We start from the raw sequence: 14,415 nt of genomic DNA on the forward strand, positions 1-14,415 counted from the left end.
GATCTGCAAGAACCTAAACGACAGCCTAACTCAACGACAACTCAACCTGGGGCCTGATGCTTTAGCGCTGCAACAGAGGGCCACCATGTGCAAAGCTGCCGCGGACAAGTTGAACCACGAGCTGGAACTCCTCACTCCAACCAGCAGGGCCAGTGGGTGGAGGAGGGGGTTGGCTGCCCCTATCAAAGCTATTCGCCACAAACACCATCTGAGCGAGCTCGAAAAGGACCTCAACAACCTCAAGTCCAGCCTGGATACGCAGCTCCTTGTGAGAATCCTGGGCCTGGTCGATCCCTCAAGCTTGAAGACCAAAATCCTTGCAGAGTTCAAGGGACTCCTGGCGACAACACTGCAGCAGGCCGCTTCGGGGCAGCAAGACCTCTCCCAACAGATCCTCAAAGCTCTGGAAAGAGCTCAAGATCGATTCAATTCGGAATATTTGAGAAATCAACGGATGATAGAACAGCAGATAGCTGCCACGGCTCGCGACTTTCAAGACGAACGTACCAGGGTCCAACAAGAAAAGAGAGAGAACGAACAGCGACGAGATTGGGACCACCTTCTGAAGAGCTTGAACTTTGATGCGAGGATTGAGAGAGTGAACATGATTAGGCAAGAATATTCCGACACCTGTCGCTGGATTTTTAGACCATCCACGGAATATGGTCTTGCCAGTGACCACAAGTCCGAGCAAGCCTATCCTGAATGTCACCCTCGAAGCTGGCCTTGCTTCACCACTTGGCTGCAGTCCGAAGGACCACCAATCTACTGGATATGCGGAAAGGCGGGGTCAGGCAAGAGCACTCTTATGAAGTTCATCGCTTCTAAGGAGTCTCCAACCAGGGATTCCTTGAAGCAGTGGCAGCCAGGTGTTCAGATTGTGTCGCACTACTTTTGGCTAGCTGGCTCGCCGATGCAGAACAGCATTAAGGGCTTTTTATGCTCTCTAGTCCACCAAATCCTATCTAAAGATCTCCCTTTGGCTCTAGCTTTGCTGGAAGCCAAACCTGATATCGGTCGCAAGTCATCCACCACGGACTGGGATCCGACGGAACTTCAACAAATTCTCATCGACCTGATTCGACAACCTGGAAAAGCCTTCTGCATTTTTCTTGATGGTCTCGACGAACTGTCACCGGAGGAGAGCCCACGAGATCTGATTGATATCATCAATGAGCTCCAGAGCCCTCAGGTAAAGATGTGTTTGGCAAGTCGTCCGGAACCCGCGATGAAGATGTACCTTGGGCATTACCCAACACTACCCATGCATGCTTTCACACGAGATGATATCAGGAAGTATGCTGAGGGTATCCTCAATCGAGCAATGTCCCACAGGAATGACGCTTTCGAGGTCGATTGTCTCGTGGATCAAATTTTATTAGAAGCCAACGGAGTCTTTTTGTGGGTTGTACTCGTTTCGAGGTCGCTCGAGCGTGGGATTCAGAAGGGCGATTCACTCCAGCTTCTAGAGGAACGACTGCGCCAAATGCCAAAGTCTCTCAGCGAGTTGTACTCCAGTATGTGGCAACGGTGCGACGAGGATCCAGAGACATACCAGAAGGGTTTCTCTCAGTTTATGAACCTCATCATTCTTGCAGAAGACATGATATGCCTCAAGCACACCAGGAAGGTGACCGTCTTTGAGCTTATGGCTGCAGCAGACACCTCGTTTCTGGACAAATATTTGAACCAGAATGACCAAGTTTCCAAAGAGGAGCTCGAGTTGCTGTGTCGCGATACAAGGAATTCCATCGAAGCCTGGTCAGCTGGCCTACTGATGGTGACCATGATACCCTTTGAGACTGACGGAGACTCTGGACCATACTGTGATCTGACATGTTACGACAACATGGTGGTGGAGTTCGTCCATCGAACAGCCCGTGACTTCCTTCTAGATGAAGTGGAGGGCCAGAAGTTGTGGAAACGGGGCGACATTTCTCAGAAGGTCCTTCAAGCACGGCTTGTTAAAGCAGTCCTCATGGGATGCCAGCTTTGGAACTCCAAACTTTGGAGGCAATCTACTGACCATTTTTTCCAATCAATTTATCGTTCTGGGGAGGTCGCTTACGTTTCACAACGTACCTTGCCAGACATTGAGAAGGCTTTCTACAAAGGATACTTGGCGGGGCCATCGGTCGCGCGAAGTCTCTTTTTTCAGAGTGGGCTTGAGATCAAATTTCTGGAGGCGGCAGCCGATTATGGATTTTGCGACTACGTTTTCAAGCGAATCCAGGAAATGCAGCAAACCGGCCAGCTCAAAGCGCAGGCTTATGCTTCTCTGTTGTATGCGTACTGCAGCAGAAGGTCAGGGTACTATACTCCTGAGGGTGTTATCGCGCCTAGAGAAAGGCTGATCCAGTCACTGTTGAGTTCGGGTTTGCCGAATTTTTCAAAGATACCATTCTCCACTGATTTCAACCTCAGCAGAAGTCTTCTGCTCACGTACTTGGTGTCTATTCTTGAAGACTATCCTTTTCTTTCTATGGTGGAGGAAGCTGTCACAACACTCGCATTGCTTTGGAAACAAGCACCTTCGATTCAAAACGTGTATGTCCAGCTCGTAGTGAGGTTTTCAGATCTCCCAGGCGAGGATCATACATCGATCACGTTTTGCAATTCAAACATAAGGAGCTTCCACTACGAAGATGGAGCGCTTGTGGTAATGGGGGTTAATGCACCCTACTTGGCCATGGTCATTGGCAGCTTGGTGCATCCGAGCCTCTGCATACCCGGGGTTCTCTCCCAAAAAGAGGAGCCTTCAGCTCAAGCCATTCTCATCCGCGTCGGCGAGGAAATAGAGGTCGCTCAGGACTATTACGAAATTGAGTCTGAGGAAGACTCGAGGAAGATCACAGAGTGTATCACCCTGCTTCTGCATTGTAAGCACGGATCAGATCTACAGAAGACGGGGAAAATGGAGACGACAGAGTGGAGGAAATTGGAGAAAATCTTCCAGCAAACCACATCTGGAGCCAAACCGCTGAATGACAAGGTGGACAGAGAGTGTGATGTGGAGACGAGGTTCGAAAGAGTCAATGCCGCTGTGGACGAGTTTTTGAGTGATAGAGTCACTCGACTATCGCCGCCTTGGTGGTGAGTGAGGCATTTATGGTTTACTATTTTCCCCCTTCAACAGTTCACCGATCTAATCTGCTTCAGGCGTTTGGGGGACCTCTACAAGACAGAATAATCAAGCTGGAACAAGCCGTAGTTCTTTTAAGAGAGTTGTGGCTGATGAATGGTCACGACCTGCATGATTGCGACCTGGATTGTTCCATCTTTGGGCGGAAGTTTGAAGTACGCCGCCTCCGCGGCGCAAAGAAGGCGAATTAAAGAGTATGGCAAGTTATGAGGCGAGCACGTCTCTTAATACACATGTGAAATACATCTCTAGCATTACGCCTTGCTTTTGATAACTGGTGATTTTGTACATTCCCCTTTGTTGGGACCATCATGTCTGAGCAATACCGGAGCCGCCTGGTTGGAATTGAAGCGAGCATACCTAACAACTCGGCTATGACTCTGACGATAGATTGCTAAGGCAACTTTCGTACGTGATCAAGTCCGCCATCATGTGAACTTTTGCACCAAGGGGACTGTTTCATGCGTGGTCCACTAAATTCCGAGGGTCCGACGAAACGTGCCCAATTCACAACAGCTATGTACTGATCTCCACCAACGCACAAGGCCGTCACAGTTCCCCAGAGAATGAACCCGGTAGTGGTTATTCTAGAAGTTGCAGTCAATATGTACCGCCGCGGAGCTTGTATGCAAGTCATTGGATAGAAAATACGCGTGGAGGTGAGTGTCATATAACCATTACAAAAGTACAAAGACGGCGGAGATACAAGATGAAACGGATTCAGAATCAGTTCCGTCGTTACACTGGGTATTTCCTGTACGACATGAGCTGATCGACCAGTCAGCAAGTATTTGCGAGGCGGCTGTAAGCAGATCGGCCCTTCATGATCCTCATGTAACCCTGCAGCAGATCACCCCCGCTATCATTTATTGTTTCTTCATGCAGCCCTACAACTTCCGCTATGGGCAGGTGCGCAGAGCCCTTCGTGTTTCAGTCCCCAATACGGACCAGGTTCGGCCGACGATGTGATCGTCCAAGGCGCAGGGGCCAATTTCTCTCGTTCGATAGATTGGTAAGGAGACCACAATTCATATAAATGAACCTGTTGTTGCATAACATTGGTATGGTTGAGACGAGAACATTGCCTTTTCCTGCCCCATCACATTATCATGCCTTCTCTCACTCACTATCTCACCGTTCTTTCGGCTGTGGCCGTTGGCTCTGTCGTTGCCGAGGTCAACCCCAACGCCGAGGGAGCCTGCGATGATACTCACGGCGGCCAAGATGCTTGCGGTCCCAACGGCAGCGAGGCTTGGCTGAACACCGGTCTCGACGGCCAAGGATGGAACCCTCCCTTCCTTGACATCAACGGCCTCAAGCACATCTCTCTCGAGGACTACTACAATGGCGTCGGAAGGTCATGCCGCCAGTACGACCAGTACTTCAAATCATCAGGAGAAAAGTACAACATCGACCCTGCCCTTCTCGCTTTCCTCGCCATGCAGGAGTCTTCATGCAATGCAGATGCTGGCGGACCTACCCCTGGCCTCATGCAATGCGAGCCTCGAAACTGCCAGAACGGCAAGTCCAGCTGCCAATACCCGATTCAGGACAACGTCGATTGTGGAGCCCACGTCCTGCGAGCCGCGCTAGACAATGCGGGTGGAAATGCTGTGCAGGCCATTGGCTCTTACAATGGATGGTTCATCAAGGGTTTCGGCCTTAACGGAGGGAAGGGAATCACTGTTGACTACCCCTGCTCTGCCGAAGGCCGCAGGAACGGTGCTCCCCAAAATCTGGATTATCTGCACGAGACGCTCAATGGTTGGTTCCAGGGCCTGGATGTTTATGGAAGCGACGCCGGAAAGGTTGGCGGTATCTATGGCTGCTCTGGCAATTGCAACAACGGGGATAAGTGCTAGATTTCGCTGGCCGAATAGCCGTTATTGCGAAATAGGGTCAGTCTTGACGGCCCGTCCAAGCGGCGTTCACTCGCAGTGAAGGGTCGTAACTCAGTTCCTATGTATATACTTCCTCTCGTCATTTCGTCAGATACATATAAAAGAACATTTTTCTTATATGAATCTCAGTTCGCTGCAGCCGTCAAAGTTCAACGCCTCTGAGATGGCATTTGATGTATGTCATATTCCGAGGGATTGGTTTCCCTAGTCTTGGTATGCCCAGCTGCGGCAGAATCTAGAAGGCCGGTGACCCATTGATGCAAGTCCCGATACATCTCATCCTTGCCATGATTTCGTTCACGATGGCTATGGCTCTGATGGATCTTCTGGTGGACATCAAACGCCGTGGGCCCATCGCAATAGGCCCTGGAACGCCGGCAGACTAGCACATACGACCATACCCACCGGAGAACTCGGGATCCCGTCCGCTCTCCCATAGATAAGCCGGTGAGGGGCGGATTAGTAGTTGGGTCGGTGACGACCAGCGAATCCCCGCTGTTGTATGTTTTTGCCCAAGACGGTGATTTCTTTTTGCCAGTTGTGCATACTTGAATCGGCTGAGCGATGCAGTGGCTGGGTTGCTCATAACATGTCTCTCATGCGAGAGTCGCCGTCGTGAGTTTCTCTAACACGAGTCGTGGTCCCACAATGCGGCGATGAACCCGACAGGTTGCGCTGGGACCACGAACAACAAGCCGAAGTTCTGTGCGATGTTTGGATGTGCAAGACAGCCTTTGTGCAGAGGTTGGAGTTGTGCTGCTGACACATCACTAGATCAGCCAATCGGGGTTGATTACGAGAGAACCGATGTGGAGATCTATGTGGGTCGATGACACTTCCATCCAATTGGAACTTACCAACGCACGTGATATCTCACGCTTTGCTATTTTAGGATCTCCAAGCTCCACAGCACCTTACGCTCAATAGCTCAAAGAAAACACAACTCAATCAAAGCGCAGTTCACTTGGATTCATTACCATCGACAACCTCACCATTTACAAATCAAATATTACTTGTAATGGCCTATGTGAAACTTCCGATATACGGTTTTTTTCTCTCTCTTGCATTTTATACACTTTTTCGCCACCTGTGCTATCTCGTTTCCCCAGTTCATGGTTGTAAAGTCATTTGCTTTGAACCCACCCTATACCTGAAGACGTCACGAACAAGATCACCAGATTCCGACTCCTCTCTCCACTGTAACCAACCCGGAGGCCTTGAGAGTGCAACGAGGTCAACATAATTGATGAAAAGCCTCATTGTCGCCATAGCTCATCTTTAAGAAATGCGACACGGAGTTGAGCCATATTATGTAGGCCAATCGGGCTGCTTATGTAATTCAGTTCGGCCACTAACTGACCGTAGACGGGCGCTTTGCGGGGTTTCAAATGACCTTGTCTTGACACTCAGAAACCCAGGAGACGATTGACCATGAACAACATGGACATTGCGCGTGCCAGCCATGCTTGTTTGCGATGTCGCCGGCAAAAGAAAAGAGTCTGGAAAATTCCCCATCAAATGTTTGAAAGACAACCCCAATGCTAATAGCTGGAAAGTGTAATCGAGGTATTCCGAAATGCTCACATTGTCTGAGGGCCAATGCTGCCTGTAGCAGGGAGGCTCTCATCAGCGGATCACACGTTGCCGTCCAGTATGCCCTGTTCAACCTTTAATCTTCGGTATACGGGAGGTGCGAAGCCAACGCGCGAATTATAGGACTGTCGCGGAACTCGAAGCTGAAGTTGCACGTCTAGAGGCACAGGTCGCCGTGGGTGGACATGCACATCCAGACCGTGTACACATGAGCCCCGGGATGACCGAAGGTGAGAGTCGTAATGACGCTGCCGAGCCAATTCATGTACTCGACATAGACACGAACAGGAAGGGACAGGCGCCGAGTCTAGGCGTTCTGGCCGACCTCAACAACGCCACAGTGTACGATTACGAGAATTACAACCTGACGCGCATGCTCAACAGCGCGCTCATGCTCGGAAATGACACGCTTGATATACATCCCAAAAAACAACTCGGCAGGCCATTGGTGCTATCCAGGTCAGCGACCGATGGGCGAAGTCCAATACAGGACCTCCCCAAAGACCTGCGCGCTTGGTACCTCGAGCGATACCTGGAACATGTGAACCCCACATTCCCCATCCTCAATGCAGAAGACATCAGATCAACCTTGGAAAGTCTTGACAACGGACAACCTATCGATCCCAGCGAGGCGTGTCTCGCATACTTGGCCTTGGCCATCGGGGCAGTATTACCCAGTACAGACTCTTTGATGGATGCTAGCGCTGCATGCCAGTTGTGGCAGGCAGCTTCCAAGGAACAAGTCTTTCACGATGAAACACCAAACACAGTTCGAATTCTCATCCTTCTAACGCTATTCTCACTGCTCGAGGAAGGATGTGGAAGTTCCTGGCATCTGGTCGAGCTAGTTGTACGATCATGCATAAAACTTGGTCTGCACAGCAAAGCATCCGAACAGACCCTGAGTACAGAGCTATTTTGGAGTGCCTATCTTCTCGATCGCTGGGTCAGCTGCACGCTGGGACTACCGGTGCTGATCCATAACGAAGAGTTTGATCAGCAGATACCCGAAGCGCCATCTGAAAGCGGCCAAGAATCATCACCAATCTCACTCTGGCGCATGGCTTATAGCCTCTTGGGGGATGAGCGTGGGCTTTCGAACAGTTTCCAGGAATCGACATGGCTCAGCCGAGCAGGATCCTCGTCACCGACGTCGCCACACCTTCATCTGCTACACAACATGATTGCCACGGACCTGCGAATTGCGCACGCATCCCGCTGCATCCTGCGTGAAGGGGAAGCGGCTGCACAAAGATTTGATGGTGCCGCTTCAAATCACCTCTCAGTTGTCGAGGTTGCCATCAAGCGTGGATCCACGCTGCCCTGGACGACTGGGTACATGACCTTCCTGTCCGTCATGATCCGGCTCATATCTTTCGGACAAATCTCGAGATGCGGCCTACTGTTCACTCAAAGCATCCCTGATTCGGTGTACATTTCGAGGGCGGTTGATGTCCTTCGCTTCCTTGGCCGCACGTTCAAGTCTCTCGAGTGTCTGGGCGACTTGCTTGGTCACCTAAATCAGTCCGGCATAGGAAGTATTTCGGTATCTAGCGCTCCATTGTGTTTTCCAAGTACAGCATTAATTCTTTTCTAGGGCTCCGATGAAACACTTATCGGTGTACCTCGACATTCTGGAATTTTCACCATTACATCTCGCGCTTTGCAATCGATCGGTGTCAGTTGTAGTTAATCGCCATGACATAGTGTCCTAGCAAAAATACTAAGGTGGTCGAACCCTTGGACCTGATTAGTGTTACATGTTTCTAGTATCAAACGACACCTAGCCGCCATATATATTGATCTTTTCATGTGCTGGTCGTCGTCAGGGTAGAGATTCATCACTGCTGAACTGGGGAATGTAAGTAATCCTGTGCAGATCTCTTAATAACACAGCAGCACGAGACTTCACGTCTTAAAGTTTCTTAGGACATGGACACATTAGAAATACTTGCATCATTTAGCTAGTAACATGGAAACTTGTTGAGCAGCATAAATGACCTAATTGCCTCGGTACCTATTGAAAGGTATCTTTTACTTTTGCCGTTAGCATAGTGATTTATTGTGTTCCATAAAACTTCAAGTTTTGAAAGATGGAGTTGACGGAGTGGTCTGGTTGACGCTGACTATCATGTTTGTATTCACCTGTGATCTACAACTCACAACTCATGAATCATATCCTAATTTGACTCCATTGCTTTGAAAGCTGAGATGCGTTATTGCCCCTTGCTGCTCAACCTGGCGTTGTACTCTTCATCCGTCACAGCTTCATACCACGTCGTCTTGCCCCGGCTAATAGCTAGATGAACCAAGATACTCCCCTCATCGGCCCCGTGCCAATGAATAGTGCCAGCCGGACACCAAACAATATCCCCAACAGACAGCTTCTGAGGAACACCGCCCTTGTCACAGACCCAGCCAGACCCCGCCTTGACTTCGAGGACCTGACCGTCCTCGTGGTGGTGCCAGTGTGTGCGGGCACAGGGGGTGAATGTCGCCGTCACCATGGTGATGCCTTCTTCTTGCTTGTTGAGGACGCTGTCGTACCAGACTTCGCCAGTAAAGGTTGGGCCCTTCTTGAGAGTTTGGCCGTTTTCAGGCCGGGAGGAGCGGATGATTGTCATAGGCATCTTGGAGGAGGATGGAGAAGATTGTGGTGTGTGGAGGAAGATGTAGTAAAGTGACTGTTGGTAATCAAGATTGATGAGAAAGAAGATGAGGTATCGAATCAAGTGATGTCTTTGAATTGTCAGCTAACAAGGGTCGAAATCAATCCTGGTTATAAACTGATGCGGCCGTCGGTTTCTTTCGGACAAGCCCGCGAAGAGGGTCCGTATCGGCGTTAAGTGGGGCCGCCTCGGGAGGTCCGCTCGGACAGGCCCGACAATGCTGGGGAAGCAGATCAAACCATGGCATTGCCGTCCGAAGAAGGGCGCGGGGTTTAATCCGTATCGAGCTGGGACACGTACATCGGTATATTTACGAACGGTCTCGGTAAAGAGAGAAAGCCGGGAAACGATTTCCTCGTATACAAATCAACCCTTGTTCAACTCCAGACGTTCAGACTCTAGTCATCATCACTCCCCCTCTAGACCCATTCCGCTAGCCACGATGCCTTCTGCAGAGAATTCCACAACTTACGGCTTCATTGGCCTTGGGCTGATGGGCCTGCCCATGTGCAAGAATCTGGCCAGCAGGCTTTCTCATGGCGAGCGCATCCGCATCCTGGACCTCAACGAGGCGGCCATGGATCAACTCCACAGCGAGTTCCCCGAGCAAATCACAAAATGTTCTTCGCCAGCTCAAGTTGCCGAGGGCGCTGAGGTCATTGTGACTATGCTCCCAGAAGGCCGCCACGTTCAGTCAGTCTACATCTCGGGCCCTGATGCGCTCAGCACCGTCTCTCTGAATGGGAAGCTATTGATCGACTGCTCAACAATCGACACGGCGACCTCGCTGGGCATCAAGGACCATTTAAGCGCAAATTTCCCCGCTGCCTTCTTCTACGATGCACCCGTCAGTGGAGGCGTCATTGGCGCCGTCAAGGGAAGCATCTCCTTCTTTGTCGGATGCGATGATGCCACCGATTCCAACTTTGCCACCAAGATCCAGCCCATCCTGCGATTCATGGGTGGAAAGATCATCCCCTGTGGCGGGCCGTCACTGGGCTTGACGGCCAAGCTCTGCAACAACTACCTCTCTGGCATCCTTACGATCGCGTGCTCCGAGACGTTCAACATCGGCATGCGCGCTGGTCTAAACCCTAAGAAGCTATACGAGGTTCTGCACGCGGGTTCAGCGCAAAACACAATTGCCGACAAGTTCTGTCCCGTGCCCAATGTTGATCCCAATAGCCCAAGTAGTCATGGATACACCGGGGGTTTCCGCATGGCGCTGATGCTTAAGGACTTTACGCTTGCTACGCAGATGGCCGATCGGGCTGGTGCTGAGAGGGTCTTGGGAACCAAGGGCTTGGAGATGTATAGCTTGTTGAGTGGGGAGGAAGAGTATAAGGATTTGGATGTGAGGGCAATGTTTAGATACATTGGAGGGCAAGAGGACTGGGAACAACAAGAGGAAAGCCAGGATGTCCGGAGTTTGGAAAAGAATGGCAGTGCCACGGATGGGCACTAGGCTCTTGTGGTAGAACAACATCAGAGCATGCAAAGAGTGTATAACAGGTTAAATACACACGTGGACATGATTTTCTCATTTCTGCTTGGATATTTGCCTATTGTCTTGCCCACCTTCATGTTCGTGACTCTACAAATCAACGGCTAGATACGTGTGGAGGATTACCTTGACGGAGCTGACTTTGCCACATACATGATACGGCTGGGGGGTTCGTCCTTGTTTACATGGAGGACGAGTAACTAAGAACTAATTACTCAACATTACACTGTCGGAACAAGGTGATGGACGTGGGTTGGAACTATCGGAACATCATGTGCCCCTCTCCTTGACCAGCGCCCAACATCTGGCTTTGGCCAGAGCATACAGCGTCTCTAATCGAGGCATGGGGACACCCTTTTGCTTCCCAAGCCTTGTTGCATTACCCAGAATCGCTTCCACCTCAAACTCTCTGTTCTGCTTAACGTCCTGGAGCATGCTCATCTCTCTCCCGGTCCCCGTCTCCGCCCTCTTCTTTGCGATGGAGAACTTCTTCTCAGCCACCTCAACTGTCACGCCCTCGATACCCGCCGCTTTGGCCAACTCGACAAGTTCCATCATAATACCCCATGCTAAATCATGAGCGTACGGCTCCGAGGTTCGGAGAAAGTCTCCGTCCGTGGTCAGCGTGAGAGCTCCGATGGGGTTCCACGCCGCATTCATGAGTAGCTTAGACCAGCGGGCTACCTGGATATCATCGTGGACCTCAGCACCGCCACCACCTTTAATCATGAGATCGGCAAAACGTCTTGCAGAATCTTTGTGGGATTGGGGCGCGCTGGAGGGATAGGTGCCTAGTTCGAAGAGGTTGAGCATCTCGGGATACTCAATTGTGCCAGGACCTGTCTGCACCGCGGGACAGTAAACCACGCCGCTCAGGATAGGATTTTGAGGGAAAGCTGCTGCGACCTCCTCCTCAATCATGATGCCGTTCTGTGCCAGGACAACAGTTGTCTGTGGCTTTCTCTCCAGAACAGGTCTGAGTTGTTCAGGCAACGATGGCTTGCTGCCGGGGAATGACTTCGTGCAGACTAAAACAAAGTCAAACGAGACGTTGCTGCATTCAGAGATGTCGCACACAACAGCAGTTGGTTTGAAGGCGACATTTCCATATCGCACAGAAGACAGCTTGAAGCCGTGCTCTTTAACCGTGGCGTAGTTGGACCGACAGACGGTTGTTACTGTGCAGCCAGCCTGAAGGAGCTGATACAGGTAGACGCCGCCGATGCTGCCAGCGCCAAAGAGGAGTATATTGGGAGATGAGACAGCCATGGTGAGGATTGGGTAGGGGACTGATGCAGGTCTTCTCAGATTGGAGGATCGAGTGAGAGATTGCGCAGTAGGTGAGCTTCCGCGACAACGAGACCCCGATTGGCTCCTTGTTTTAATACAGAAGGAGGCGATTGCGGGCGGAACTAGCAGCAAGTCGAGTCAAGGAGGGGTCCTCGCTATTCCTTGGCGCCGGCCTTCCCCGACTTCTACCGAGGGATTGAATAAGCCTCCGTAGACTCGGATAACCCCGACTACGATGGATTGTGTTCCCCGACCCCATGGGGATTCCCTACATCCCCCACACATCTCTATGGCCCCCGCGTTTCGTGTGGATCATATAGATTGATAGGAAAGCCCTGTGCTGAGATGAACTTTCAGTAGTCAATAACGGTAGACGAGCTTCTTCATTGTTTGCCCTTCTTCTCAAACCTTTCTCTATCTTGCAAAAAACAATGTCGCCTCCTGATCATACCGCTAAACTCGACGACCTGCCTGGACAGGTCAACAACAAGCTATCCTACGCCCATGAGGAGGGTGATTTGGATGAAGCATCCGGCTTGACCCATGAGGAACTGGCATTTGTTCGAGATTTCCCTGAAGATAAGAAGAAAAAAGTTCTTTGGAAGGTCGACGTTCGGCTAGTGCCGTTCTTGACACTCCTGTATCTTTTTGCTTATATCGATCGGGCTAATATTGGTAAGTATCTTACCCATAGCCGTTGGAGGTGTGTACTGATGTGCGTTGGAACAGGCAATGCAAAGATTGAAGGACTCGTCGAAGACCTCGGCATGACAGACGATCAGTACAGAATTTGTCTCAGTATCTTCTACGTCCCGTACATCCTCTTCGGTAAGTCTACTTTCTTCTGCCATGCTCTTGAATGACCATTTCTAAGCTGAAGTGAAACCAGAAATCCCGAGCAACCACTACCTCAACAAGATGAAGCGTCCGTCTATCTACATTTCCGCCATCGTCATTGCCTGGGGCCTCGTCATGACATTCTCTGGTCTTACCCAGAACTTTGGTGGCCTTTTGGCTATTCGTCTATTGCTTGGAGCGACAGGTACATCTGTCTTTAGTTCTTAACCTTGCCTTGCTTAGAGTAGAGAGCTAACAACGGAGCCTCATGCAGAGTCTGGTTTCTTCCCGGTTCGATCCTCATTATCTCTAAATGGTATCTCCCGAACGAGACACAAACCCGTATCGCGGTTTTCTATACGGCCTCTGCTCTGGCCGGCGCTTTTAGCGGAATGCTCGCGGCCGGTATCGCCCAGATGGACGGCGTCGGTGGTCTAGAGGGGTGGCGCTGGATCTTCCTCCTCGAAGGAATCGTCACGGTCTTGCTGGGCGTGCTCACCTACTTCTGGCTCATCGACTCCCCAGCCCTGTCGAGCGGATGGCTTGAGCCTGATGAGGTTCGCTACCTAGAACTTCGCCAGCGCGCAGACCCATCTCGTCGAGCTATGGCTCGTGTCAAGAACGAGGGCAGCGGATCTGACACTCGCAAGGCGCTGATCAGTGTCCTCTGTGACTGGCAGATCTGGATGCATGGAATCATCTACTGGTCCAACACAGTGCCAAATAACGCCCTCAAGTTCACCATGCCGCAAATCGTCCGCAACATGGGCTTTGAAGCGACTCGGGCGCAACTCCTGACTATTCCCCCATACATCATCGGAGCCATATCCGCATTCGTTTCTTCTTGGTTCGCCGACCGCTTCAGCTGGCGTATGCCGTTTATCGTTGGCCCGCAGCTCGTCGTTATTGTGGCCTACTCCGTCCTCTTTGCTATGGCTGGCGATATCACGAACAATGTCCCCGCCTGCTACTTCAGCATCTGCCTAGCGTGTCTGGGTCTGTACCCCATCAACCCCTGTGGCAACGCGTGGAACCTGAACAACCTGGCCGGCCCATCTAAGCGGGCTATGGGTATTGCCTTTATGCTATGCATTGGAAACGTTGGAGGCATCATTGGTGGTTTCATCTACATCGACAGCGAGAAGCCCAAGTATCCCACAGGTTTTGGATCGAGCTTGGGCTTTGTGGCAGCGGGTGTCTTGGCTTGTCTGGTGGTTGAGGCTCTGTACAAGTATGTCAATACCCAGAGAGCGAAGATGACGGAGGAGGAAGTGTTTGCCAAGTATACGCCCGAGGAGCTGGATGCCATGGGTGATCGATCGCCATTGTACAGGTACACACTGTGAGGGAAGAGCTTGAGAGACGTTAAACTCGTCGTGTGCCATGCCTCTTGATTGGCGATGGTACGGGACTATGGGTTAGCTAAGTAGATATCAACATGCGAAGTCATAAGCTGTCAAAACATTGATAGTAATTATG

At 50.9% G+C, this 14,415-nt stretch overlaps 7 protein-coding genes across 7 annotated transcripts; 5 read left to right on the plus strand and 2 right to left on the minus strand.

Moving 5' to 3' along the window:
* Positions 1-85: 85 nt before the first annotated feature.
* MRS44_011501 (uncharacterized protein) lies at positions 86-3,097 on the plus strand (the record flags this gene model as incomplete). Its single annotated transcript, XM_046275708.2, has 1 exon — positions 86-3,097. One exon carries the CDS (start codon positions 86-88, stop codon positions 3,095-3,097), a length of 3,012 nt encoding a protein of 1,003 aa, XP_046134787.2.
* Positions 3,098-4,251: 1,154 nt separating this feature from the next.
* On the plus strand, positions 4,252-5,004 carry MRS44_011502 (uncharacterized protein; the record flags this gene model as incomplete). The annotated part of the gene is made up of 1 exon (XM_046270773.2): positions 4,252-5,004. One exon carries the CDS (start codon positions 4,252-4,254, stop codon positions 5,002-5,004), a length of 753 nt encoding a protein of 250 aa, XP_046134786.2.
* Positions 5,005-6,505: 1,501 nt separating this feature from the next.
* Positions 6,506-8,329, plus strand: MRS44_011503 (uncharacterized protein; the record flags this gene model as incomplete). The annotated part of the gene is made up of 4 exons (XM_065619757.1): positions 6,506-6,600; positions 6,659-6,694; positions 6,760-8,182; positions 8,234-8,329. 4 exons carry the CDS (start codon positions 6,506-6,508, stop codon positions 8,327-8,329), a joined length of 1,650 nt encoding a protein of 549 aa, XP_065475829.1.
* A 523-nt stretch (positions 8,330-8,852) lies between these two features.
* Positions 8,853-9,266, minus strand: MRS44_011504 (uncharacterized protein; the record flags this gene model as incomplete). The annotated part of the gene is made up of 1 exon (XM_046275706.2): positions 8,853-9,266. One exon carries the CDS (start codon positions 9,264-9,266, stop codon positions 8,853-8,855), a length of 414 nt encoding a protein of 137 aa, XP_046134783.1.
* Positions 9,267-9,747: 481 nt separating this feature from the next.
* MRS44_011505 (uncharacterized protein) lies at positions 9,748-10,770 on the plus strand (the record flags this gene model as incomplete). The annotated part of the gene is made up of 1 exon (XM_046272635.2): positions 9,748-10,770. The coding sequence occupies one exon, from the start codon at positions 9,748-9,750 to the stop codon at positions 10,768-10,770; it is 1,023 nt and encodes a 340-aa protein (XP_046134782.1).
* A 309-nt stretch (positions 10,771-11,079) lies between these two features.
* MRS44_011506 (uncharacterized protein) lies at positions 11,080-12,078 on the minus strand (the record flags this gene model as incomplete). The annotated part of the gene is made up of 1 exon (XM_046272634.2): positions 11,080-12,078. The coding sequence occupies one exon, from the start codon at positions 12,076-12,078 to the stop codon at positions 11,080-11,082; it is 999 nt and encodes a 332-aa protein (XP_046134781.1).
* Positions 12,079-12,530: 452 nt separating this feature from the next.
* Positions 12,531-14,282, plus strand: MRS44_011507 (uncharacterized protein; the record flags this gene model as incomplete). The annotated part of the gene is made up of 4 exons (XM_065619758.1): positions 12,531-12,774; positions 12,829-12,927; positions 12,989-13,141; positions 13,189-14,282. 4 exons carry the CDS (start codon positions 12,531-12,533, stop codon positions 14,280-14,282), a joined length of 1,590 nt encoding a protein of 529 aa, XP_065475830.1.
* Between the last annotated feature and the right edge of the window lie 133 nt (positions 14,283-14,415).

The sequence above is a fragment of the Fusarium solani genome (genome assembly GCF_023522795.1).
Source record: "Fusarium solani strain SB1 chromosome Unknown bctg00000007, whole genome shotgun sequence".
NCBI classification, from domain to species: domain Eukaryota; kingdom Fungi; phylum Ascomycota; class Sordariomycetes; order Hypocreales; family Nectriaceae; genus Fusarium; species Fusarium solani.